At 43.5% G+C, this 26,471-nt stretch overlaps 2 protein-coding genes across 2 annotated transcripts in view; one reads left to right on the forward strand and one right to left on the reverse strand.

Annotated features, from left to right (window-relative positions):
* Positions 1-3,795: 3,795 nt before the first annotated feature.
* The window catches only part of WNT6 (Wnt family member 6), a 98,099-nt gene continuing 75,423 nt past the window's right edge, over positions 3,796-26,471 (forward strand). Inside the window, exon 1 of the mRNA XM_073545420.1 lies at positions 3,796-4,546. Within this exon, the coding sequence (XP_073401521.1) occupies positions 4,470-4,546 (77 nt within the window). The 5' untranslated portion in view covers positions 3,796-4,469. The remainder of the gene's footprint in view (positions 4,547-26,471) is intronic.
* Positions 13,507-17,142, reverse strand: LOC141049212 (uncharacterized). Its single transcript, XM_073545416.1, has 3 exons — positions 17,063-17,142; positions 16,286-16,359; positions 13,507-16,064 (listed from the first exon to the last, which is right to left on the reverse strand). Exon 3 carries the CDS (start codon positions 14,945-14,947, stop codon positions 13,985-13,987), a length of 963 nt encoding a protein of 320 aa, XP_073401517.1. The 5' UTR covers positions 14,948-16,064; positions 16,286-16,359; positions 17,063-17,142; the 3' UTR covers positions 13,507-13,984.

Genomic DNA, 26,471 nt, shown 5'->3' on the forward strand with positions numbered 1-26,471 from the left:
TTAAAAACAGGGTGGCGCATGTTAAGGAGCTGAAACTCCTAAACCCTTCATCCAATTTTAATGTGGATACCCTCAAATGAAAGCTGAAAGTCTGAACTTCACCTGCATCTGAATTGTTTTGTTTAAAATTCATTGTGGTAATGTCTAGAACCAAAATTAGAAAAATGTTGTCTCTGTCCAAATATATATGGACCTAACTGTACTTCAATACAAGTAATATACAACTGAGACTCATCTGCTACATTGCTGTGATTTGTCTTTGTTTTCATTGCAGCCAAATAGCAGCTCAAAAACATAATCATGCAAACCAATTACACAAATGGTCACATTTTTAAAACTTGCTGTCATGTGACACTTTGCTATGTTCCCCGTAGCCTAAAACTCTCTAGGTAAATATTCTTAGGCTATGGTCAAACAGTTATAAAAAAAAATCAGTCCCATTTTCAACCAGGAGAGTTCTATGATTTGTTTCTGACTTGTCATCCACTTGCTGTCCATATGTAACGTGCACATGTTGTGTATTTGGATGCACAAATTTCTGCATCTGTTGTCAGGAAAATAAGCGTTTTTGCTTCATTTTTAATGTGTTTTTGGACAGCAATGAATGCCATTGAGATAGATAGGTAGAGATAGGTAGATAGATAGATAGCTAGACAGACAGATTTTTTTCAAGGGCTCGAAAAAGGCTCAGTGTGAGCGGAAACGTCGCCATGTCATGTGGGTCTGAATAAAATCCACAATTTTTTCACCTAAAGTCTATGGAGTGCTGCCTTCCTTTTTCTCTTTATCTGGATTGGGGCAAGAATTGGATGCTTTGCTGAGGAAGCCTGTGCACCCACTTATTGGTATTGTGATGTTCCATTTTTTTCTTAGATAGATAGAAAAATAATAGATATATTAGATAGATAGACATTAATGAACTGCGTCAGATTCGGTGGATTACAGCAGACCTGCCTGGGAACTTTTTCTTAATAAATTGATGAATGAGCGTTAGTGTCAGGGATTGATTATTTCAATAATGTATTTTTGTGTTTGCTTTTCTTTTTTTATTAAAAGGATAGTAATAGGGGTGTCCAACAGATACCTCTCCATTACTAACACCAGGGTTTGATGTCAGCTGTGTTTTTGGACAAATCACAGCTGACATCAACCTCTAGTCACATTACCCTAATTGCCACCGCACCAGGGCTACCAGGGAAGAGCCAAGGCTTAGCGCCAGAACTGGTGCATCTAATGTGATGTGCCAATTCTGGGGTGGCTGTGGGCTGGTATTTTTAGGCTGGGAAGGGACTAATAGCAATAATCCTTCCCAGCCTGGTAATACAAACCCCCCAGCTGTCAGCTTTACTTTGGCTGATAATCAAAAATAGGGGGGAGTCAGCATTGTTTTTTTAAATTTATTTAATCATAAAATGCTGTCCAATAAGCTTCACAGGGTGCAATTTTATTATATGTCTGTCACTGTGTCTATATGTCTGTCTATATCTATCTATCTATCTCTATAGCATTCACCTCTGTCTAAAAATGCTACAAAAATGCAGCAATTCTGCAATCACTTTTAGACCTGCATTTTTATAGCCTTTTTGACTGACTTCATTGAAGTCTATGGGTGAAAAAATGCAGCAAAAACGCTGAAAGAATTGATATGCTATAGATTTGAATCTGCACCAAATCTGCAAGTCAGAAATAAGCAACGTGTGCACGAGACTTTAGGCTAAGTGCAGACATACTTTTTTGCCCTGCGGATTTTTCCGCGCAGAATTGAAGAAATCCACAGGTCAAAAGACCTGCATTTTTCCTGCGGATTTCTTCCTTTTTCTTGCGGTTTTCTTGCGGTTTTTTCCCTGCGGTTTTCCCCTGCGGATTTGGAGAATGGAGCAGGTGGAAAACCGCACAAAAGAAGTGACATGCTGCATATTTTGAACCAGAAGAAAACCACGCGGAAAAAACCGCAGCGTCTGCACAGCGTTTTTTTTTCTTCTATTGATTAACATGCTACTGTACATCACAATGCGGATATGCAGCGTTTCTGCGCGGTAAAATCCGCTGCGGATCCGCTGGATATCTGCATCGTGTGCACATGGCCTTAGGATTCTCATTCACTTTGTTGGCATCAGGAAACCATTCAGGTTTTGTGAAATATCTGCACAACGTGTGTACACAGCTGTATGCGTGAAAATCGGATGCTATTCTGATGGTCTATAAGACATCCAGTTTTTTTCTCACACCCATCAGATTTCACAGTCAAATTGCAGCATGCTGCGATTTCTTTTACATGCCGAATACAGCTGAGAAAAAATAAGCAGATCTGCATTGCCTCGTTGAATAACATTGGTCTATTTATCTATGTATCTATGTATCTAGAAAAAATTGAACAGAGAGCAGCACCTAAATAATGGTAATAGCTGAGTGCAGGGCTCCACAGGTTCATACCAGTCCTTATATTAGAAAAAATAAAGACGCAGCACACCATCACTTTAGTGCAAAAAATGCTATTTTAATAGACCATTTGTGTGACGGTTCGGCTCTATATATGGGCCATTTTCAAGCAATATACAAGTGCACATTCAGAGTATTTAAGGTATGCAAAAGAGTATCTATCTATCATCTTTTATCTATCTATGATCTACTATCTATCTATCAATCTATCAATCATCTATTATCTATCTTTTCTAGGTGCATATTGTACAATAATAAGTCCTGTATTAAAAATATTACCACTGCAAGCACTCCCTGAACAGAATACCATCCTTATTTTTTCTATTTATTTTACTCATTAATTCTGCAGCTATACAGACATTATCATCACTGTCCCCATTGGGGCTCCAATCTACATTGCCTATCAGTATGTCTTTAGAGGGTGGAAGGAAACCCAGGCAAACATAGGAAGAACATACAAACTCCTTGAAGATGTTGTCCTTGGTGGGATTTGATTCCAGGAACCCAGGTTATCTCATCTTACAACGTAATTCTGTAACATTTCACTTTTTGGATAACCCTTCAATAACATATTGCATGTCCGACCCAATGATACCCGGTGAATAATATTATAGAAAATAAAATATTGCATGCACCTCATAAAGAATATGTACAACTTGTATTATAATTCAGGAAAAAAATCCACAATTCTGCTGATGGTTGAAAACAATTAGCAAGCATGACCCTAAACACACCTTCTGCTCCTATAACCCAGGGAGACCATTTTCCAACCTTAAGTTTTTCTTCTATGTGAATTGAATTTACAAGAGAAAGTTTTATGCAGACGCTGAACCAGCAGGTGATGCTGGAAGATTAAAAATGACTAAAATACATAAAAGAACAGTCATTGTATACATAGCTTTTTAATACTATTTCCCAATATTATACCACTGATCCCCTCCTTGCAGATGAGCAGTAAACCTACAGGATCTGTCAGCAGACTGATGACTGTCCAGTTAATGACCAGTTACTGGTCAGATACATGGCAGATAGTCAAGTCAGTTCAATATTCACAATTAAAGATGATCTTCTTATTCCTTCTTGATACTTTAGCTAAATTCCTTTAAAATCAGAACACATCCCCCTCTCCTCCCATGTCTGAGCCTTGTGCCTGACCTGGTGGTGCTGTTATCTCTTCTTCTCTCTTCCATCAGTAGATAACCTCTGCCCAGGAGCTGCCACCTGCAGGGACTTCATTCCTGAGACTTCTGCGCTTCCTCTTCTCATCTTCACATGAATGGGTGAATGTAGCAATATCCCCCCTTTGTCCATTTATTATCTATTGCATTTTTTTTAAGTATTTATATATTTTATTTAATCCTCCCTGCAGAGGCAAGATGCTGCCAAGTCTTCACTGCATTCTTCTGCAAACTTCTGAATGACAAGTTAGATTTATGGGCTGGAGGGAGTAGATAGTGGAGTAAGAGGAGTGCATTTCACCTGTGCCACCCTAGACTACGGCCAGTAGCTCAGGTGACTGCCACACCTTGTCCTACCTGTAGAGTAGTGACCATGTCATGCCTTGTGGAATAGCACAACTGTCTACCCCCCTTCCCACCATGTAGGGTAATGCACAATTAATAATTCTTATTCACCTCCCTCTATCTATTCTCTCCTTCCCTCCTCCTTGTCTTTCATCTCTCCACCCACGACCCTTGTGTGTTCCTCCCAAAACTTGCTCCCCTTTCTTTGCTTTCAGCTTGCAGGACAGTCTGTGCCCAGTGATTGTGCATTGGAGCTACCTGGATCTTCCTAGCCCCGTGTCCCCAGAGCTCCAGTACATGCTGAGTGGTGCTACTGTCCTCCCACCTCTTCTCCATCCCCAAAGGGAGAAAAAGTGAACAATCCAGGCATTCCTAGGAGTTTTCTACTTGTTGATGTAGCTCCTTGTGAGTTCTTGGCTGCCTCCCCTTGATTGCACTGAAGAAGAAGCAGAAGGAGTTATAGATTCATCTGTCTTGTGAAATTGTCTCACTTTTATCAAAGCAACCATGATGCCCCTGTCCAGGACTCAGCTGGGTCTCTTCTTCATACTCCTGTGTCCTGCAAACATCATAGGACTGTGGTGGTGAGTAGAACCCAGCAGGCATTGATCCTAGAATGATGATGATGATGATGATGATGATAACCCTGGCTGACTTATCCCACAAGCTCCCACTTGCCCTTCTCCACATGCCCAAGATATTTGATGAAGGTTCTCCACAGCAAGCAGAGATCTGTTTGGGGTTAGTCCTCAATGTTTTGTCAGGAGCACAGTGAGGAGATGTCTAGGTGCTTGTCAAGTCAACTTAACTGCTTGCTGCTAGAGATCAGTGACATAATGCCCAGGACTCAGACAGTGGAGCTGTTGAAAGACTGGGGAGCAATGCTCGGTTGCGCTTTGACAGCCTCGGGATTACATGTGATTGCTAGAAATAACAAATCCTCGGTGCGGTTGATGGAAATGTAGCAATGCTCTGCAGAGGCTAGGCAAGTGTGACAGTGCTGGAGGAATAGTCGGTGGACGGGGATTGAGGGGTTAAGCTCACTTCTAAATATCCACAGCCAAAGATTTACCACCGCAAATAACAAAAAAGGATTCCTTGCGGAGCCTCCTGGTTTTATTGGGAGTAGATCAAAGCAGGAAACTTGTGGCTCTTCCTTTGGTTTTGATGGGAGTTGTAGTAGTTCTGCTTGTCTTAGTGAGGAGCCACCAGCCTCAGGTGAGGTTGGGATCTGCAGGTGGCACAAGTGTTAGAACAAAGGACTGGAGTGATAAAGTATCAGCTCTGGACTAATCACCTCTAAGCCTTATCATGCTGGGGGTTGTAGTTCTTCTAAGAAACTATAAATCGCACACTTTCTCAGCGCCATAGAATAAACTAAAAGCTGTTCCTAATGTGGGAACTACAAGTCCCAGGAACTCATGTTGGACACTTGTACAGCATTGGGGAAACAGAATGGGAGTGGTGGGTTTACTTGTACTAAGGCTACGTTCCCACCATGAGTTTTTGATGTTGCAGCTTTCCTGCACCCATTAAGTTATTTGAAATTTTTCGAAAATCCGCAGCATAAAAAAACTAATCACTTAGCAAAATGCTGACATTGTAGATAAATATCATTTCTGAAAGAGAAACCCCATTATACCAAGGGAGACTGGGGCAGACTGCACATTTGTATAGAGAGGTTACACTAAGGATAATGAATGCTCTGTGAATATAAAATGACTGGGGAACTACAAGTCCAAGAATGCCAGGTTATGCTGGGACTTACACTTCCACTAGAACGTGAACACCAATGATTGTTCACTATTACAATGCTGTGCCATGACCGTTTGCTATTATCTGTAGGACTACATGTCCCAGCATGTCTACGTTTGGGAGGGAGGTGGAGCAGGTGAGCAGCCACAGGTTGCCTAATGCTGCTGTACTTCATTCTTGCAGCTACCCCTAGGAGCACAAACTTTAATTCTGGATTTTTTTTTCTTAATCTTGATCTAAATTAATTATTACCCGGAAAGTTTATAAAAGTTATTTTATCTTGCAGGCAAGTTCAGGCAGGAGCCACAGCTCGGGAAATAAACGGGTTAAACAGCTTTGGAGCAGGATCTGGCAGAGGATGGGTTAAATATTTGCACAGAAAAGATAGTGAGTGTGACCCTGGTTAGGGGTCTCTGTCAATCAGCGGGTCCTCATTTTGGACCCATAAAGAAAAAAAGGGGGTGAGGGTGTTTTCTGGGGTCTGCACATATTGATCATATCACTCATCACACAACATGGTAGGGGGCGCCGATCCAAAACCTCCTCTCCCCAAGAGCTTGCAGTCAGGCTGTGTGTGCCTCATGGTGGCAATGCTCTACTGACCCTAATGTGCCCCTGTGATCCCTGCCTGTCCCTCTAGATACCCAGAGTGGGCTTGTTCTGCCCACCATAGATATATGAACCCCCAGATTGTTAGCATTCCAAAGACATACTGATAGGGAATTTAGATTGTGAGCCTCATCGGGGACAGTGATGAGAATGTGTGCAAACTGTAAAGCGCTGCAGAATATGTTAGCGCTATTTAAAAATAAAGATTATTATTATTATTAGTTTTTTTAATTATCGGCTCATGTATATTCTTTACCACAAATGCTAGAAAAGCTTATTAATGTGAATGTGTCCATAATGTGTGCACCTGGCTTACAAATAGTTGGGAGGTTTTCAGGCACACAAAATAATCTAATCATGTATGACCAGTCTATACTGTCCATAGTGAATCATATTGCAGCTGGCTAGAATGGTGGCTCTCCATCTACTGCAACACTACAACTCCCAGCATGCCCTGGAAGGCTAAACTGTAGGAGCTGCAGTATTGCCACATCTGGTCAGTCACTGCTCACCTGGGAAATGTGTCAAAACTGAAACTGCTAAAGTGAAGCTGTTGTAACTAGCAACCAAAGAGTTACAAAATTATCAACCTGATTACTTGATTCTGTGGCTTCCCAGGAGCTAATTTCCAGGTTACACATCAGCGTCTCTGTTTTGTGTTGTTGTTATTATTAATATTATTTATTATCGTCATCATCATCATCATCATCATCATCGATGCGTCATATTCTATTACAATATTTACTACAAATGTTAAAATGCAAATAATAGGACTTGAACAGAAGGTAGTACAAGTAACATAACTGAATCCATTAGTCCTTTGCATGATTTTATTATGACACCAACTGTTCACTTATTACACTAGTGGAACTACAGGTATCAGAATGTCCTGGCAGTCTGTTGACATTTCCAGTGTCAAAAGCTTGATTTGCCCCCTCTTTATGCTCTATATGTAGGGGTCGCTGCTACAGTTATTGTCATAAAGAAATTTAGTCACTGACTACTAGTCTCTATTACATCACAGACTAGGAGTAAATGGAGACCCCAGAAATTAATATGTTGTAGTAATAACAGAATGGTGGAGGATGGATTGTAAACTGATGGACCTTCACAGATTAGTGAGATTGCTCCATATTTCACTGCAGAGAGCTGGGAGGTCAAAATGCTACAATATATCACAGTTCTCATACATGACTGGATACATGGTGCAGTATATTAAGCTACTGCTTAAATGGCAACTCCTGAGCAATGTGCTCTTATTACAATTAATCCTTGTGGACACAAAATGCAGAAAACGAAGCAGTGAATCTGGAAGAAACTAGAAATCATTTACATGATGTTATAATGTCCTCCATCCGTTGTGTATTTTGTTGTAAGTTTAAAAATGATATTATATTAGGAAACTGCCTACATAAAATACCCTGCAAAGCAGAGCGATAGAGATGATAGATAATAAATAATAGATATTATAGATAATAGATAGATACATAATAGATAATAGATAAATAGATACATTTGTATATATGTGTAGACTTATAGTTGAGAGATAAGATATGTAGACAATTGATATATACATTAATAGATAGATGTGAGATAGATAATATACAGATATGAGATAGTTATATAGATGGATAACCGATACACAAACCGACCGATGGATGTGAGAATATGAGATATGTAGAGATAGATAATTGTATAATAGATAGATATGACATAGATATATAGATGGCTAGATATTAGACAGATATTAGATAAATAGATAATAGATATTAGGCCAGGGTCACACTTGCGAGTGTGATGTGAGAAACTCGCGCATCAATACCCAGCGCTTCCGCCGGCACTCGGGACCAGAGCTGCGGCTGCATGTATTTCCACACACTTCAGTCCCGAGTGGCGGCGGCAGCGCTGGGTATTGATGCGCGAGTTTCTCACATCACACTCGCAAGTGTGACCTCGGCCTTAGGCTGTGTGCACACGCTGCGGATTCTGCTGCGGTTCCGCAGCGGGTTTGGCCGCTGCGGACCCACAGCAGTTTTAGCTGCGATACACAGTACCATTCAAATGGGGAAAAAAAACGCTGTGTAGACAGTGCAGATTTTTCCACGCGGTTTTCCTGCGGTTTTGAAATCGCAGAAAGAATTGACATGTCAATTCTTTCTGCGGAATCCGCAGCGGTTTCCTATCTCCACCATTGTGGAGATGGTGAAACCGCAGGCTGATCCGCAGATAAACCGCAGGTCTTTTGACCTGCGGATTTATCTGCGGATTTTGTAAATTCCGCGAGGATGAATCCGCAGCGAATTCCACAGCGTCTGCACACAGCCTTAGAGAGATAATATATAATAGATAATAGATAGATAATATATAATAGATTGGTCAGTAGATAATGATTAGACGGATATTAGGTACAAAGAGCATCAGAAATCTGCAATCTATTAAAGCGTAAAAATGTATTTTAACATCATCTGCTACATTTAACCTTTCTGCTGATTTTCACTTTGGATTTTAGTCTTTGCAGAGGGTGGCTTTTGTGGCAGATTTATTTCTAAGCCAATTCTGTGAGTGTGTGGATGGTGTAGAGGCCACGTGACCCTCAGACGTTGGCCCGGTAGGCCTAGATGGGCCCGGCAGGCCGTAGATGGGCCCCGTTGTGTTGTTCTTGCCTTGCTGGGTTCTTTGTTTCTTGCTCTGTCCATACAGTAGCCATACATCCATAGTGACCTGTGTACCATCCTGCACCTATATGACGCCATGTACACAGACGGTGCCCCCCGCAGTGTACCTCCACAGTGTATATATAATATATCTCAGTCGATAGGAGCCCCATCACTGGCGGTGATCACACGGAGGCCACCTCTTTCCAATAGATCCAGATGTGAGTAATGAGAGCGGCATGTTGTGTGGACGCCATGAGATTCTGTCACTTTTTTAATTGATACCAAAGAGATTGCTGGGAAATGTCACATCCCGGAATTTCTGCATCTCCGGCTTTTCTGGAAGCACATGTGAAAAATGAAATAGTCACACATGGGCCGGATTATGGCAGGACGTGATTCCGGGACACAGCGAGATCTGACATCGCCTGAGTCACAGGGACTGCACATCACATGATGGGGGGAGTAGTACTGTGTGGTCCTCTGAGACGGTATCACACATGATAGGGTTAGATACACAGCTCAGCAGACTGTATCACACAGGATGGGATTAGATACAAGGCTCAGCAGACTGTATCACACAGGATAGGATTAGATACACGGCTCAGCAGACTGTATCACACAGGATAGGATTAGATACACGGCTCAGCAGACAGTATCACACAGGATAGGATTAGATATACGGCTCAGCAGACTGTATCACACAGGATAGGATTAGATACACAGCTCAGCAGACTATCACACAGGATGGAATTAGATACATAGCTCAGCAGTCAGTATTACACAGGATAGGATTAGATACATGGCTCAGCAGACAGTATCACACAGGATAGGATTAGATACACAGCTCAGCAGACAGTATCACACAGAATAGAATTAGTTACACGGCTCAGCAGACAGTATAACACAGGATAGGATTAGATACACGGCTCAGCAGACTGTATCACACAGGATAGGATTAGATACACAGCTCAGCAGACTATCACACAGGATGGAATTAGATACATAGCTCAGCAGTCAGTATTACACAGGATAGGATTAGATACATGGCTCAGCAGACAGTATCACACAGGATAGGATTAGATACACAGCTCAGCAGACAGTATTACAAAGTATAGAATTAGATACACGGCTCAGCAGACAGTATCACACAGGGGATAGGATTAGATGCACAGCCCAGCAGACAGTATCACACAGCATAGGATTAGATACACAACTCAGCAGACAGTATCACACATCATGGGATTAGATACACAGCTCAGCAGTCCGTATCACACAGGATAGGATTAGATACACGGCTCAGCAGTCAGTATCATACCGTGTAGGATTAGATACATGGCTCAGCAGTCAGTATCACACAGTATGGGATTAGATACACGGCTCAGCAGACAGTATCACACTGGATAGGATTAGATACAGAGCCCAGCAGACAGTATTTAGACAGATGCATCAGCTCTACAGACATTAAAAAAAGTTTAAATGAATGATACACTTATATATATCGTATTGCCAAACAAAATCACAAGTGATAGGCTTAGGTACAGTGGCTCAGATACAGTATGACACGCTACTCTTAGATACACTAGCACATTTGCACAGAATTATACATGACATGCTTAGATTCAGCACTAAGGATACAGTATCACACATGGGGTGGTATTAGATACATAATCTTTGCTGAGAGTATCACACATAATAGGCTTAGATACCTCTATATCAGTGGTCATGATGATGACAGATCTTCTGCAGCTGTGCCTATCTTGTACATAGCCCGCAGAAGGGAGTAGAAGTGACCTTGACCAGGTGCCCGGGAGCCAGGAGACAGCAGTGATACTGTGTGCTATTGTAACGTCTTGTAAAATGTGGCGAAGCAAAAACAGCCCCAGATAATCACAATATAGCGCGTATGGACAAACATTATGATGCAAAAGTTTCAGGCAGGCGTGGAAGAAATGCTGCAGAGTAAGAAACTTTCAAAAACAGAAATGTTAATAATTTATTTTATCAATTAGCAAAATAAAAGGTGAATGATCAGAAAAGAAATCTAAATCCCGTAAATATTTGGTGACCGCCCGTCACTTCCGTCAGTTCTTTTACAGTCTTTGAAGTAACTTGACAGGAGATTGTTCAAAACATCTTGGAGACCTGACCCCAGATCTTCTGTGTATGAGGCTTGTGCCGCTCCTTCTGTCTCTGCATGTGATCCCAGACAGACAGGATAATGGGAGATCAGGGCTGCAGGGCCGGATCATCACGTCCATTACTTCTCATTCCAGATGACATTGGCTGGATGTTCTGGGTCGTTGTCCGGCTGCAGAATACATTTGGAGCCAATGAGACGCCTCCTGATGATATTACATGGTAACTGTCTGCTGGGTTTTCCCAGCATTGAGGACACCATTAGTCCTGACCAAAGCCACAAATTTTGCTGAAATTCAGCTTCAAACTTACAGGACCTTCCACTGTGCGTCACTGCTCCTGCAGGCCCTCATTATTCTGCTGCTCTCCAGCACTTTGGGAGCAATCTTCTACTCTTACAGTCGAATATTTCACATTTTGACTGCTCCTTAGTCCAGAGCACCTGCTGCCATTCTTCTGCATCCCAATTCTTATGTTTTCATGCACAGTTGGGTCACTTGTTTCCATATATAAGGTCCGATTTGAGGCTGTAATTCTTCCATGAAGACCATTTCTGGCTAGATTTCTCCAGACAATAAATGGGTGTGGCTAGGTTACACTAGTTGCTGCCAGTTCTGAACTGATGGCTCTGCTGGATATCTCCCGATTTAGAAGGAAAGTAACATGATGTGTCTCATCTGCTGCACTAAGTTTCCTTGGACAACTTCATCTATGGTCCTCAACATTTCCCATTTCTTGGCACTTTTTGAAAAGAGTTTGAACAGCAGATCTCGAAACCCCGGTCTGCTGTGAAATCTTTGCCCAGCAGAGACCTTGCTGATGCAGTATAACTACCTTGTATCTTATTGCTGTGCTCAGTCTTGCTGTAATGTATGACCTGTGACAATGAAACTGTCTTCTACAACCTCTTCTTTGTAGCAGAGTTTGGCTGCTCCTTACCCAGTTTACACTCTCTCACACAGCTATTTCTGTTTCAGTTAAATATTGTATTTCAGCCTACAAATGAAAATGATGACTACTGTTTGACATAATTAGTTACTCATACACCCCGCTATAATCCTACAAAAGCACAGAATTTCTGCAAGTATATAAAGAAAAAGTGATGAAGGCAAGATGTGGTCATCAAATGCTGATGGGATTTACTTTCCTCATTTGTTGTCATGAGTGTGTCACGTCCTACTGGGAGATCAGGGGTTAGAAGATCACTACGTATTGTGAATCACAGATCTTCCATTTAACCTTTTTGTATATGTCCAATATTAAGTGGATTTAGTTGTCCTTGGTGCTGAAGAGGTTAACAAACCTTTGTATGCTGGTCAGAAACATGCAGTTTAATTTCAGCTGCTTCTAATCTGGTCATTTCCTCTCCCTATAAATCCTGGCCAGATCTTCTCTGTCTTGCCAATGAAAGCTTTGCTTCCTAGCTCCTTGGAGACACTGTGCTGAATTGTAGATCGTTTTTGCTACTGGAGATTGTTGCTTGCTGTTTTGTGTGTATGCTTCCCTCATTGTCCTATTCCCATTTGGTTGGTACATTCCTGTTCCCTATATACCTCTCTACCTTTGGTGAGTGTTTGTATGTTTGTTTCTTTCTGTTATCCCTGTCTGTCTTACGTGTTGATACACTAGCATTTCTGTCCCAGACATCCTGATGAAGATGACATCTTTGTGAATAAGGCCTCTTTCACACTTCAGTTTTTTGCAATCAGTCACAATCCGCCAGGTTTTGAAAAAAAAACGGATCCTCAATTTTCTTTTGAGGATCCGTTTTTTTCCCCATTGACTTCCATTAATGGCGGATTGTGACGGATTGCCGTCCATTGCATCCGTTTTTTTTGAGGATCCGCCAAAAGTTGCTGTCCGTCACCATCCTCAAAGATTTGAAAACGGAGCTTGCAACGTTTTTTTCTCTGGCGGATCCTCCAGAGACTGATTTAACCCGAAAATCTTTCTGGGTGCCGGACAAAAAAATTCTCATTCTCTCTCTCTCTCTCTCTCCTGCGATTCCTTTAAAATTCTTCAATTGTCGGATCCGTCAAAAAACCGAATGGGTGGCATCCGTTGTCATCAGTTCTAAAACGGATCCAGCATCCGTCCTTTTGGCGGATTTTGACTGATGCAAAAAACTGAAGTGTGAAAGAGGCCTAACACAAGAACAATAAGGCTGGTGGCCCAAACCTCCTCACCTTTAGAGATAACTTTGGGAGCAAGGATAGTTAGGGCCCCAGTGTTGGGAATGGTTCAAGGCCCCTTTCTCTAATCATGTACAGTCACAGAGTGACATTTTTTCATTCACTTTGCTATTTAATAAAAATAAACCATTAACACTAGTTATGAAAATATTCTCATTTTGCAACATTTTGTTTTCCATTATTTCTACACTTGCCTAAAAATTTAGCACAGTCCTGTGTGTGTGTATATATATATATATATATATATATATTCATGTATATGTATTCATTATTATCATATGCAGTGTGTTACAAATATTATATGTATTACTATAGGGTCATTCCATGGCGCTATATATATATATATGTGTGTGTATATTATGAAAGGATGGGTGTTTGATCATAACTTCATGTGCCGTTTGCTTCTTATTAGGGATGAGCCAGCCCCGAACTTAAAAGTTCATCGTTAGTAGTGGGCAGTAAGTGTCCAGTGCTAAACGTCAAACACGGACTTCTCCTGTACATCCCTTGCAATATTTGTAGTATCGGTGGACGTCTGTTGCAATATTCATAGTTCCGGAGGAAGTTTGTTGCAATATTCGTAGTTCAGGAGTAAGTCTGTTGCTATATTCTTAGTTCCAGAGGAAATCTGTTGCAATGTTCATAGTTCTGGAGTAAGTCTGTTGCTATATTCTTAGTTCCAGAGGAAATCTGTTACAATGTTCATAGTTCCGGAGGAAGTCTGTTGCAATATTCGTAGCATCGGAGTTAGTTCGTTGCAATATTCGTAGTTCCGGAGGAAATCTGTTGCAATGTTTGTAGTATCGGAGAATGTCTGTTGCAATGTTTGTAGTTCCGGAGGAAATCTGTGGCAATATTCGTAGTTCCAGAAGAAGTCTGTTGCAATATTCGTAGTATCGGAGGAAGTTTGTTGCAATATTCGTAGTTCCGGAGGAAATCTGTTGCAATGTTCGTAGTTCCGGAGGAAGTTTGTTGCAATATTCGTAGTTCCGGAGGAAGTTTGTTGCAATATTCGTAGTTCCGGAGGAAGTCTGTTGCAATGTTCGTAGTTCCGGAGGAAGTCTGTTGCAATATTCGTAGTTCCGGAGGAAGTCTGTTGCAATGTTCGTAGTTCCGGAGGAAATCTGTTGCAATATTCGTAGTTCCGGAGGAAATCTGTTGCAATATTCGTAGTTCCGGAGGAAGTCTGTTGCAATATTCGTAGTATCGGAGGAAGTTTGTTGCAATATTCGTAGTTCCGGAGGAAATCTGTTGCAATGTTCGTAGTTCCGGAGGAAGTTTGTTGCAATATTCGTAGTTCCGGAGGAAGTCTGTTGCAATGTTCGTAGTTCCGGAGGAAGTTTGTTGCAATATTCGTAGTTCCGGAGGAAGTCTGTTGCAATGTTCGTAGTTCCGGAGGAAATCTGTTGCAATATTCGTAGTTCCGGAGGAAGTTTGTTGCAATATTCGTAGTTCCGGAGGAAATCTGTTGCAATGTTCGTAGTATCGGAGAATGTCTGTTGCAATATTCATAGTTCTGGAGGAAGTTTGTTGCTATATTCTTAGTTCCGGAGGAAATCTGTTGCAATATTCGTAGTATCGGAGAATGTCTGTTGCAATATTCATAGTTCCGGAGGAAGTCTGTTGCAATATTCATAGTTCCGGAGGAAGTTTGTTGCAATATTCGTAGTTCCGGAGGAAGTCTGTTGCAATGTTCGTAGTTCCGGAGGAAATCTGTTGCAATGTTCGTAGTTCCGGAGGAAGTTTGTTGCAATATTCGTAGTTCCGGAGGAAGTCTGTTGCAATGTTCGTAGTTCCGGAGGAAATCTGTTGCAATGTTCGTAGTATCGGAGAATGTCTGTTGCAATATTCATAGTTCTGGAGGAAGTTTGTTGCTATATTCTTAGTTCCGGAGGAAATCTGTTGCAATATTCGTAGTATCGGAGAATGTCTGTTGCAATATTCATAGTTCCGGAGGAAGTCTGTTGCAATGTTCGTAGTTCCGGAGGAAGTTTGTTGCAATATTCGTAGTTCCGGAGGAAGTCTGTTGCAATGTTCGTAGTTCCGGAGGAAATCTGTTGCAATGTTCGTAGTTCCGGAGGAAGTTTGTTGCAATATTCGTAGTTCCGGAGGAAGTCTGTTGCTATATTCTTAGTTCCGGAGGAAATCTGTTGCAATATTCGTAGTATCGGAGAATGTCTGTTGCAATATTCATAGTTCTGGAGGAAGTTTGTTGCTATATTCTTAGTTTCGGAGGAAATCTGTTGCAATATTCAGCGTTCCGGGGGATGTCCATTGCAGAGAGAGAAAGACAGAAAGACTTTTCCAGCCAAATGTTTGGGTCTCCATTGTTTTCAATGGGCTTTTGGTTTTGTTTCAATATTGGGTACAGTTCTGGTACCCAAACAAAATTTTGGAATAAAGTTCACGTCGGGTACCAGAACCCAAACTTCAAATGGATCCGCTCATGTCTACTTCTTATCCCCCAATTATTGGGCAAGTAGCCAATATGTTATATTTTATCTTTATATCTAAGTAGAGGATTTGGAGCTCTGTATTAGTAAAATAGCGCTTTCACATCTATGGATCTGAATGGATCTTAAGTTATCATAACTTGTTTAAAGGGTCTGTCCAACTTTCTGGACTTTTTTCTTACTTAAATGCACGTATTTGGGGCTAAAAATAATTTTTGCAAGTGTGTTTCTTTACAAAACGATGCATCTTTTTTCTTCCTTGAACATTGTACCTTGATGGGTTCTGGAGTCATAAATCAGCTGAAAGGAGCAAAGAAAAGACAGATAAAAGAGTTACAAACTCTACTGTCAGACCATCACAGCGACTCACATTTTCAGTGGGCTCATTCTGCACTCTACAATAGCCTTCAGCATAGAGACCATAGAAGGTGCAACGTTTTTAACAAGTTCAAATTGTCAAAATGATTTTTAGCAAAAAATTGTCCATAACTGTGGACATCCCATTTCAATGTGGATCTTACCCTTAAATGTTCTCCCCCTTCCCTGCTAATGCCTTCTTTTTGTACTCTCAGGATTACTTGATTGCAGAAGATGGCTTCATGCAGACAAACAGAAAAGCCACAATAGTGATCTATATAATACTTGCAGAATTAAACAGGGTGGACTCACAAAAAAGGACATTTCTCAGACACTTGTTATGGCGCCCTCTGCTGTTATCTGACTTATTTAAATCTGGGCCAACATCTGCATTGGATTCCTATTCATGAGTAGTCCGTGCACACGTTCTGTACTAACTCCTGCAGTAGGTATGAAACGACTCACAGCAGAACAGAGTATTTCAGAAGAGGAGTTTTCAGTAAAAAAGTGACATGCTCTCTCATGTCAATGAAGTGAGGACAGGATTGAATATGACAGCGACATCACAGGATTTGTTAGACGTATACGGTACCTAACGGTAAGGTTGCTGACTGTTTACGGTTACAATCAGCAGAATAGTGAGTGCAGCTCTGGAGTATAATACAAGATGTAACTCAGGATCAGTAATGTAATGTATGTACACAGTGACTGCACCAGCAGAATAGTGAGTGCAGCTTTGGGGTATAATACAGGATGCAGGGGTGGATTAAGGGTAGCCAGGGCCCGGGGTAGTTCAGACTCTGTGGGCCCCCCTCGTCACGTGACGGGGGTCACGAATCGTAGAGCCACACTCTACATAGAGAATAATGGAGCCTCCAGCACCGACCTCCACCCGCAGAGCCGCACTCCACATAGAGAATAATGGGGCCTCCAGCACCGACCTCCACCCGCAGAGCCGCACTCCACATAGAGAATAATGGAGCCTCCAGCACCGACCTCCACCCGCAGAGCCGCACTCCACATAGAGAATAATGGAGCCTCCAGCACCGACCTCCACCCGCAGAGCCGCACTCCACATAGAGAATAATGGGGCCTCCAGCACCGACCTCCACCCGCAGAGCCGCACTCCACATAGAGAATAATGGAGCCTCCGGCACCGACCTCCACCCGCAGAGCCGCACTCCACATAGAGAATAATGGGGCCTCCAGCACCGACCTCCACCCGCAGAGCCACACTCTACATAGAGAATAATGGAGCCTCCAGCACCTACCTCCTCCCGCAGAGCCGCACTCCACATAGAGAATAATGGGGCCTCCAGCACCGACCTCCACCCGCAGAGCCGCACTCCACATAGAGAATAATGGAGCCTCCAGCACCGACCTCCACCCGCAGAGCCACACTCTACATAGAGAATAATGGAGCCTCCAGCACCGACCTCCACCCGCAGAGCCACACTCCACAGAGAATAATGGGGCCTCCAGCACCGACCTCCACCCGCAGAGCCGCACTCCACATAGAGAATAATGGAGCCTCCAGCACAGACCTCCACCCGCAGAGCCGCACTCCACATAGAGAATAATGGAGCCTCCAGCACCGACCTCCACCCGCAGAGCCACACTCCACATAGAGAATAATGGTGCCTCCAGCACCGACCTCCACCCGCAGAGCCGCACTCCACATAGAGAATAATGGAGCCTCCGGCACCGACCTCCACCCGCAGAGCCGCACTCCACATAGAGAATAATGGTGCCTCCGGCACCGACCTCCACCCGCAGAGCCGCACTCCACATAGAGAATAATGGGGCCTCCAGCACCGACCTCCACCCGCAGAGCCGCACTCCACATAGAGAATAATGGGGCCTCCAGCACCGAAATCCACCCGCAGAGCCGCACTCCACATAGAGAATAATGGAGCCTCCAGCACCGACCTCCACCCGCAGAGCCACACTCCACATAGAGAATAATGGAGCCTCCAGCACCGACCTCCACCCGCAGAGCCGCACTCCACATAGAGAATAATGGAGCCTCCAGCACTGACCTCCACCCGCAGAGCCGCACTCCACATAGAGAATAATGGGGCCTCCAGCACTGACCTCCACCCGCAGAGCCGCACTCCACATAGAGAATAATGGAGCCTCCAGCACCGACCTCCACCCGCAGAGCCGCACTCCACATAGAGAATAATGGAGCCTCCAGCACCGATCTCCACATAGAGAATAATGGAGCCTCCAGCACCTACCTCCACCCGCAGAGCCGCACTCCACATAGAGAATAATGGGGCCTCCAGCACCGACCTCCACCCGCAGAGCCGCACTCCACATAGAGAATAATGGAGCCTCCAGCACCGACTTCCACCCGCAGAGCCACACTCTACATAGAGAATAATGGAGCCTCCAGCACCGACCTCCACCCGCAGAGCCGCACTCCACATAGAGAATAATGGGGCCTCCGGCACCGACCTCCACCCGCAGAGCCCCACTCCACATAGAGAATAATGGAGCCTCCAGCACCGACCTCCACCCGCAGAGCCGCACTCCACATAGAGAATAATGGAGCCTCCAGCACCGAACTCCACCCGCAGAGCCGCACTCCACATAGAGAATAATGGGGCCTCCAGCACCGAAATCCACCCGCAGAGCCGCACTCCACATAGAGAGTAATGGAGCCTCCAGCACCGACCTCCACCCGCAGAGCCGCACTCCACATAGAGAATAATGGGGCCTCCAGCACCGACCTCCACCCGCACTCCACATAGAGAATAATGGGGCCTCCAGCACCGACCTCCACCCGCAGAGCCACACTCCACATAGAGGATAATGGAGCCTCCAGCACCGACCTCCACCCGCAGAGCCACACTCCACATAGAGAATAATGGAACCTCCAGCACCGACCTCCACCCGCAGAGCCGCACTCCACATAGAGAATAATGGAGCCTCCAGCACCGACCTCCACCCGCAGAGCCGCACTCCACATACATGGCTGCTCTCAGTGCTGTGCGCACAGGACCTGTGATGAGGTCACAGGAGGGGAGGAGACAGGGGTCACATGATCGGGGGTCCTGACACCTTACCTCCTGTGATCTCATCACAAGCCTTTGCACGCTACCAGCAGTATCAGCGTTCACGCTACTTGTAGATGCTGCTGGTAGCAGAGCACATAATGCCGCCCCCACGGTCACTCACTTTTAGGTGGGGAGAAGATGGAGTGCCATTGCAGCAGCCAGCAGGAATGTGGTGGGGGCCCCCTTAGAAGCTCTTGTGGTGGGGGCCCCGGGGCTGAAGCCCCGCCTGCCCTGCCTATAATCCGGCCCTGCGCGGTGGCGGATTATAATGGGGCAATTTACTGGCCTGGGCTGTGGGCCCCTTAACCCCACTGGGCCCGGGGCAACTGCCCAAATTGACCTCATTATAATCCGCCACTGACAGGATGTAACTCAGGATCAGTAACGTAATGTATGTACACAGTGACAGCACCAGCAGAATAGTGAGCGCAGCTCTGGAGTATAATACAGGATGTAACTCAGGATCAGTAATGTAATGTATGTACACAGTGACAGCACCAGCAGAATAGTGAGCGCAGCTCTGGAGTATAATACAGGATGTAACTCAGGATCAGTAACGTAATGTATGTACACAGTGACTGCACCAGCAGAATAGTGAGTGCAGCTCTGGAGTATAATACAGGATGTAACTCAGGATCAGTAACGTAATGTATGTACACAGTGACTGCACCAGCAGAATAGTGAGTGCAGCTCTGGAGTATAATACAGGATGTAACTCAGGATCAGTAATGTAATGTATGTACACAGTGACTGCACCAGCAGAATAGTGAGTGCAGCTCTGGAGTATAATACAGGATGTAACTCAGGATCAGTAATGTAATGTATGTACACAGTGACAGCACCAGCAGAATAGTGAGCGCAGCTCTGGAGTATAATACAGGATGTAACTCAGGATCAGTAATGTAATGTATGTACACAGTGACAGCACCAGCAGAATAGTGAGCGCAGCTCTGGAGTATAATACAGGATGTAACTCAGGATCAGTAACGTAATGTATGTACACAGTGACTGCACCAGCAGAATAGTGAGTGCAGCTCTGGAGTATAATACAGGATGTAACTCAGGATCAGTAATGTAATGTATGTACACAGTGACAGCACCAGCAGAATAGTGAGCGCAGCTCTGGAGTATAATACAGGATGTAACTCAGGATCAGTAACGTAATGTATGTACACAGTGACTGCACCAGCAGAATAGTGAGTGCAGCTCTGGGGTATAATACAGGATGTAACTCAGGATCAGTAACGTAATGTATGTACACAGTGACTGCACCAGCAGAATAGTGAGCGCAGCTCTGGAGTATAATACAGGATGTAACTCAGGATCAGTAATGTAATGTATGTACACAGTGACCGCACTAGCAGAATAGTGAGCGCAGCTCTGGAGTATAATACAGGATGTAACTCAGGATCAGTAATGTAATGTATGTACATAGTGACCGCACTAGCAGAATAGTGAGCGCAGCTCTGGAGTATAATACAGGATGTAACTCAGGATCAGTAATGTAATGTATGTACACAGTGACAGCACCAGCAGAATAGTGAGAGCAGCTCTGGAGTATAATACAGGATGTAACTCAGGATCAGTAATGTAATGTATGTACACAGTGACAGCACCAGCAGAATAGTGAGAGCAGCTCTGGAGTATAATACAGGATGTAACTCAGGATCAGTAATGTAATGTATGTACACAGTGACCGCACTAGCAGAATAGTGAGCGCAGCTCTGGAGTATAATACAGGATGTAACTCAGGATCAGTAATGTAATGTATGTAGTACACAGTGACTGCACCAGCAGAATAGTGAGTGCAGCTCTGGAGTATAATACAGGATGTAACTCAGGATCAGTAATGTAATGTATGTACACAGTGACTGCACCAGCAGAATAGTGAGTGCAGCTCTGGGGTATAATACAGGATGTAACTCAGGATCAGTAATGTAATGTACAGGGGTTGGACAAAATAATGGAAACACCTGGAAACATTAACAAAAGTTAGTTTAATATGGTGTAGATCCACCTTTTGCGGTGATTGCAGCCTCAATTCTCCGAGGTATGGATTCATACAAGGTGTGAATTGTTTCCAAAGGAATTGTAGCCCATTCTTCAGGTAAAACACCCTCCAGTTCTTTGAGCGACGGTTGGGAGAAGGCAGTCTGGATGGAATGCTTCTTTCGGCTGCCTCCAAACGTACACGCGGCCGGAGGTCGGAAATAGGGTGAACGATGATTCGTCTGAGAATATCCCATGTTTCCACTGCTCCAGGGACCAATTCTGGAGGTTTCTACACCTCTCTAAACGCTTAGAAACATTTGTCATTGAGAGCAGCGGTTTTCGAATTGCAGCTCTTCTGTGGAATCCAGATTTGTGCAGCTCCCGACCAACAGTTTTCGTGGACACTGGGTTCTGTAGGTGTTCATTGAGCTCAGCAGTGATTTTCGAAGCCGTGGTCTTGCGATCATCTCTCACAATTCGCTTTAGAGTCCGACGGTCTCTCTCAGTCAACTTCGACTTTCGGCCGGACCTGTGCTTTGCTGCGGACGTTTTTCCTTCTCTTTCAAACGCAGTCATTACTTTAGAGACAGCACCTCGTGACACGCCAAGCATTCGGGCACTTTCTGTTACACTAGCGCCTGCCATACGAGCACCAACAATTTGGCCTCTTTGAAAATCTGAGAGGTCTGCCATTGGTATCAGGTTCTCATCAATGTTCTTACAATTCTACAAAACAAACAGTTAATTTACATACACAGATCACATAACACAAATAATCAACTACAAAACATCACCATATGTCACGGTTTGCATGTTTATAACGTGTTCGAAGATTCTGATGCCAAAACGTTAGGTGTTTCCATTATTTTGTCCAAATAGTGAGTGCAGCTCTGGAGTATAATACAGGATGTAACTCAGGATCAGTAATGTAATGTATGTACACAGTGACTGCACCAACAGAATAGTGAGTGCAGCTCTGGGGTATAATACAGGAGGTAACTCAGGATCAGTAATGTAATGTATGTACACAGTGACTGCACCAGCAGAATAGTGAGTGCAGCTCTGGAGTATGATACAGGAGGTAACTCAGGATCAGTAATGTATGTACACAGTGACTGCACCAGCAGAATAGTGAGTGCAGCTCTGGAGTATAATACAGGAGGTAACTCAGGATCAGTAATGTAATGTATGTACACAGTGACTGCACCAGCAGAATAGTGAGTGCAGCTCTGGAGTATGATACAGGAGGTAACTCAGGATCAGTAATGTATGTACACAGTGACTGCACCAGCAGAATAGTGAGTGCAGCTCTGGAGTATGATACAGGAGGTAACTCAGGATCAGTAATGTATGTACACAGTGACTGCACCAGCAGAATAGTGAGTGCAGCTCTGGAGTATAATACAGGAGGTAACTCAGGATCAGTAATGTAATGTATGTACACAGTGACTGCACCAGCAGAATAGTGAGTGCAGCTCTGGAGTATGATACAGGAGGTAACTCAGGATCAGTAGAATCATAGAATCGTAGAGTTGGAAGGGACCTCCTGGGCCATCTGGTCCAACCCCCTGCTCAAAGCAGGATTCGCTAAATCATCCCAGTTAGATGTCTGTCCAGCCTCTGTTTGAAGACTTCCATTGAAGGAGAACTCACCACTTCTCGTGGCAGCCTGTTCCACTCATTGATCACTCTAACTGTCAAAAAGTTTTTTCTAATATCTAATCTGTGTCTCCTCCCATTCAGCTTCATCCCATTGCTTCTAGTCTTTCCTTGTGCAAATGAGAATAAAGTTGATCCTTCTACAATGTGACAGCCCTTGAGATATTTGTAGACAGCTATTAAGTCTCCTCTCAGTCTTCTCTTTTGCAAACTAAACATTCCCAAATCCTGCAACCTTTCCTCATAAGACAGGGTTTGCAGACCGGTCACCATTCTGGTCGCTCTTTTCTGAACTTGCTCCAGTTTGTTGATGTCTTTTTTAAAATGTGGTGCCGAAAATTGGACACAATATTCCAGATGAGGTCTGACCAAAGAGGAGTAGAGGGAAATAATTACTTCACGTGATCTAGACTGTATGCTTCTGTTAATACATCCTAGAATTGCATTTGCCTTTTTTGCTGCTGCATCACACTGTTGACTCATATTCAGTCTGTGATCTATTAGTATACCCAAGTCTTTTTCACATGTGCTGTCACTTAGCCCTATTCCTCCCATTCTATATATGCTTTTTTCATTTTTATTGCCCAGATGTAGTACTTTGCATTTCTCCCTGTTAAAAACCATTCTGTTAGTTGCTGCCCACTGCTCCAGTTTATTTAAATCTTTTTGAATCCTCTCTCTCTCTTCTCTAGTATTAGCTATCCCTCCTAGCTTTGTGTCATCAGCAAATTTAATCAGTTTACCCTCAATTCCTTCATCTAAATCGTTGATAAAGATGTTGAACAATACAGGGCCCAGGACAGAGCCCTGTGGTACCCCACTTGAGACATTCTTCCAACTGGATGTGCAGCCATTTACGACCACTCTTTGGGTCCGATCACTAAGCCAGTTATGAATCCACCTAACAGTTGCCTTGTCCATTCCATACTTAGTCATTTTTTCAATAAGGATTGTATGAGAGACTTTGTCAAATGCTTTGCTGAAGTCAAGATATACTATATCTACAGCATTTCCTTGATCCACCCAATCAGTAATACCATCATAGAAGGAAATTAAATTAGTCTGACATGACTTATTAGTTACAAACCCATGCTGACTCTGTTTAATCACTTCATTCTTATCCAGGTATTGACATACATGTTGTTTAATAATTTGTTCAAAGATCTTTCCTGGTATAGAAGTCAGACTCACCGGCCTATAGTTGCCTGGGTCCACCTTCTTCCCCTTTTTGAAGATAGGAACAACATTTGCTCTTCTCCAGTCTTCTGGCACTTCTCCTGTTCTCCAAGAATTTTCAAAGATTATGGAGAAGGGTTCAAAAATTTCTTCTGCTATCTCCTTCAGTACTCTGGGGTGTAATTCATCTGGACCTGGAGACTTGAATACATTTAGGTTAGCTAAGTGTTTCCTCACTATCTTTCTGTTTATAGATATCCTGGATTCTTCTATTCCCTTAATAGGACAGTGAATAACAGTTGATGTTACATTTCCTTTCTGAGAGAAAACAGATGCAAAATAGGAATTTAAAAGTTCAGCCTTCTCAACATCCTGTCTTACCATTTCATCATTTTCATCCTGTAAAAATCCTATAGCATCTTTGACTTTTCTTTTACTTTTGACATATCCCCAAAATCCTTTATTATTGCTTTTGACATCTCTTGCAAGCCTCAATTCATTTTCAGCTTTAGCTAATCTGATTTGTGCCTTGCAGGTTCTGCAGACAGCATTATATTCTTCTTTAGATATGCCTCCTTCTTTCCATTTTATAAACATTTTTTGCTTCCTTTTTAGCATGTGCTTAAGTTCTGTGTTCATCCATCCTGGTTTCCTTAAATGCTTCCTATTCTTCCCTCTTTTCGGAATTGTTAACAACTGTGCTTTGAGAATTTCATTTTTCAAGATTTCCCATCCTTCCTGGACATTTTTGTCTTTAAGGATATCCAGCCATTGGATCCCTCCAATTCTCTTTCTGAATCCCTTAAAATCTGCCTTTCTGAAATCTAACCTTGACGTCTGAGTCTTCACAGGTCTTCCGCCTCTAGTTATCCAAAATTCTAAAATAGCATGGTCGCTACCTCCTAGGGTCCCAGCCACTTTTACCTCCTCAACCATTTCCTCCCTGTTTATAAGGATTAGATCCAAGGTAGCAGTTCCTCTTGTTTTCTCCTTTACCTTTTGGAAGATAAAGTTGTCAGCAAGAGATCTCCTCAAGACTCTTCCCCTGGTTTCTCCGATTTCCTCTTTTCAGCTGCAACGGCCAAAACCCAGTGATCGTTGAGCTCGCGGAGACTCTTCACTTATCCCAGAAGGCACTGGGAATATGCAAATGATCTCCTCAAGACTCTTCCCCTGGTTTCTCCGATTTCCTCTTTTCAGCTGCAACGGCCAAAACCCAGTGATCGTTGAGCTCGCGGAGACTCTTCACTTATCCCAGAAGGCACTGGGAATATGCAAATGATCTCCTCAAGACTCTTCCCCTGGTTTCTCCGATTTCCTCTTTTCAGCTGCAACGGCCAAAACCCAGTGATCGTTGAGCTCGCGGAGACTCTTCACTTATCCCAGAAGGCACTGGGAATATGCAAATGATCTCAAGACTCTTCCCCTGGTTTCTCCGATTTCCTCTTTTCAGCTGCAACGGCCAAAACCCAGTGATCGTTGAGCTCGCGGAGACTCTTCACTTATCCCAGAAGGCACTGGGAATATGCAAATGATCTCCTCAAGACTCTTCCCCTGGTTTCTCCGATTTCCTCTTTTCAGCTGCAACGGCCAAAACCCAGTGATCGTTGAGCTCGCGGAGACTCTTCACTTATCCCAGAAGGCACTGGGAATATGCAAATGATCTCCTCAAGACTCTTCCCCTGGTTTCGGAGTAATGTATGTACACAGTGACTGCACCAGCAGAATAGTGAGTGCAGCTCTGCAGTATAATACAGGAGGTAACTCAGGATCAGTAATGTAATATATATACACTGATACTTACTAATTATAGAATCAGAATGGAGTTGAGCTTAGTAGCAGAACTGGGGATACGAATAACTCAGGACCAGTTATGGGGAGGGAGGACACTGTTGCTGCAGGATAAGCAGAGGAGTGGGAACAGGTAGAGGCAGGAAAAGGATAAACGGATTAGCTGTCAGTCACCGAGACTTTGAGCAGCGTCCAGGTCAGATCAGGAATGTGACCAATGAAGAGGTCATGGTTCTCTGCGTCATTGTGGACTGTGCAGAAGGAGGTCCACCATACCTGACTCATAATACAGGTGGGGGAATCTAGAAACATGTCACACAATAGGCAGTATATGAGGGTTCACACCTAGAGCTGTTTACTGATGTTGCTGAGCTGATAGTGTTCATAGAACTGCAAAATGAGGCTCACCTTCAATTAATATTGCATATAGTTTTTATTAAACTTTTAGAACTGTCTGGACTCTGTGAACAAGTTGCTAATGATGGATCTATCATATGATTTGTTTCCTGACCACAAAATAAAGTCCCATCCCACTCGAGTCGCTTACGATTAACGCTTTAATTCCTTAAAGCCCCTGTAGACCTCCCCCTTAAGGCTATGTTCACACGTAGTTTTAGGTGCTGCAGATTTTTCCGCGCGGATTTTGCAAAATCCGCAGGTCAAAAGACCT

Source organism: Dendrobates tinctorius, unplaced genomic scaffold (assembly GCF_039654945.1).
Source record: "Dendrobates tinctorius isolate UK_male_01 unplaced genomic scaffold, ASM3965494v1 ptg000143l, whole genome shotgun sequence".
NCBI lineage: Eukaryota > Metazoa > Chordata > Amphibia > Anura > Dendrobatidae > Dendrobates > Dendrobates tinctorius.

What these genes read in the sequence shown, in the direction of transcription:
- LOC141049212 (XM_073545416.1), bottom strand. Translation starts at nt 14,947, where the DNA reads ATGAATATTGCAACAGACTTCCTCCGGAACTATGAATATTGCAACAGA.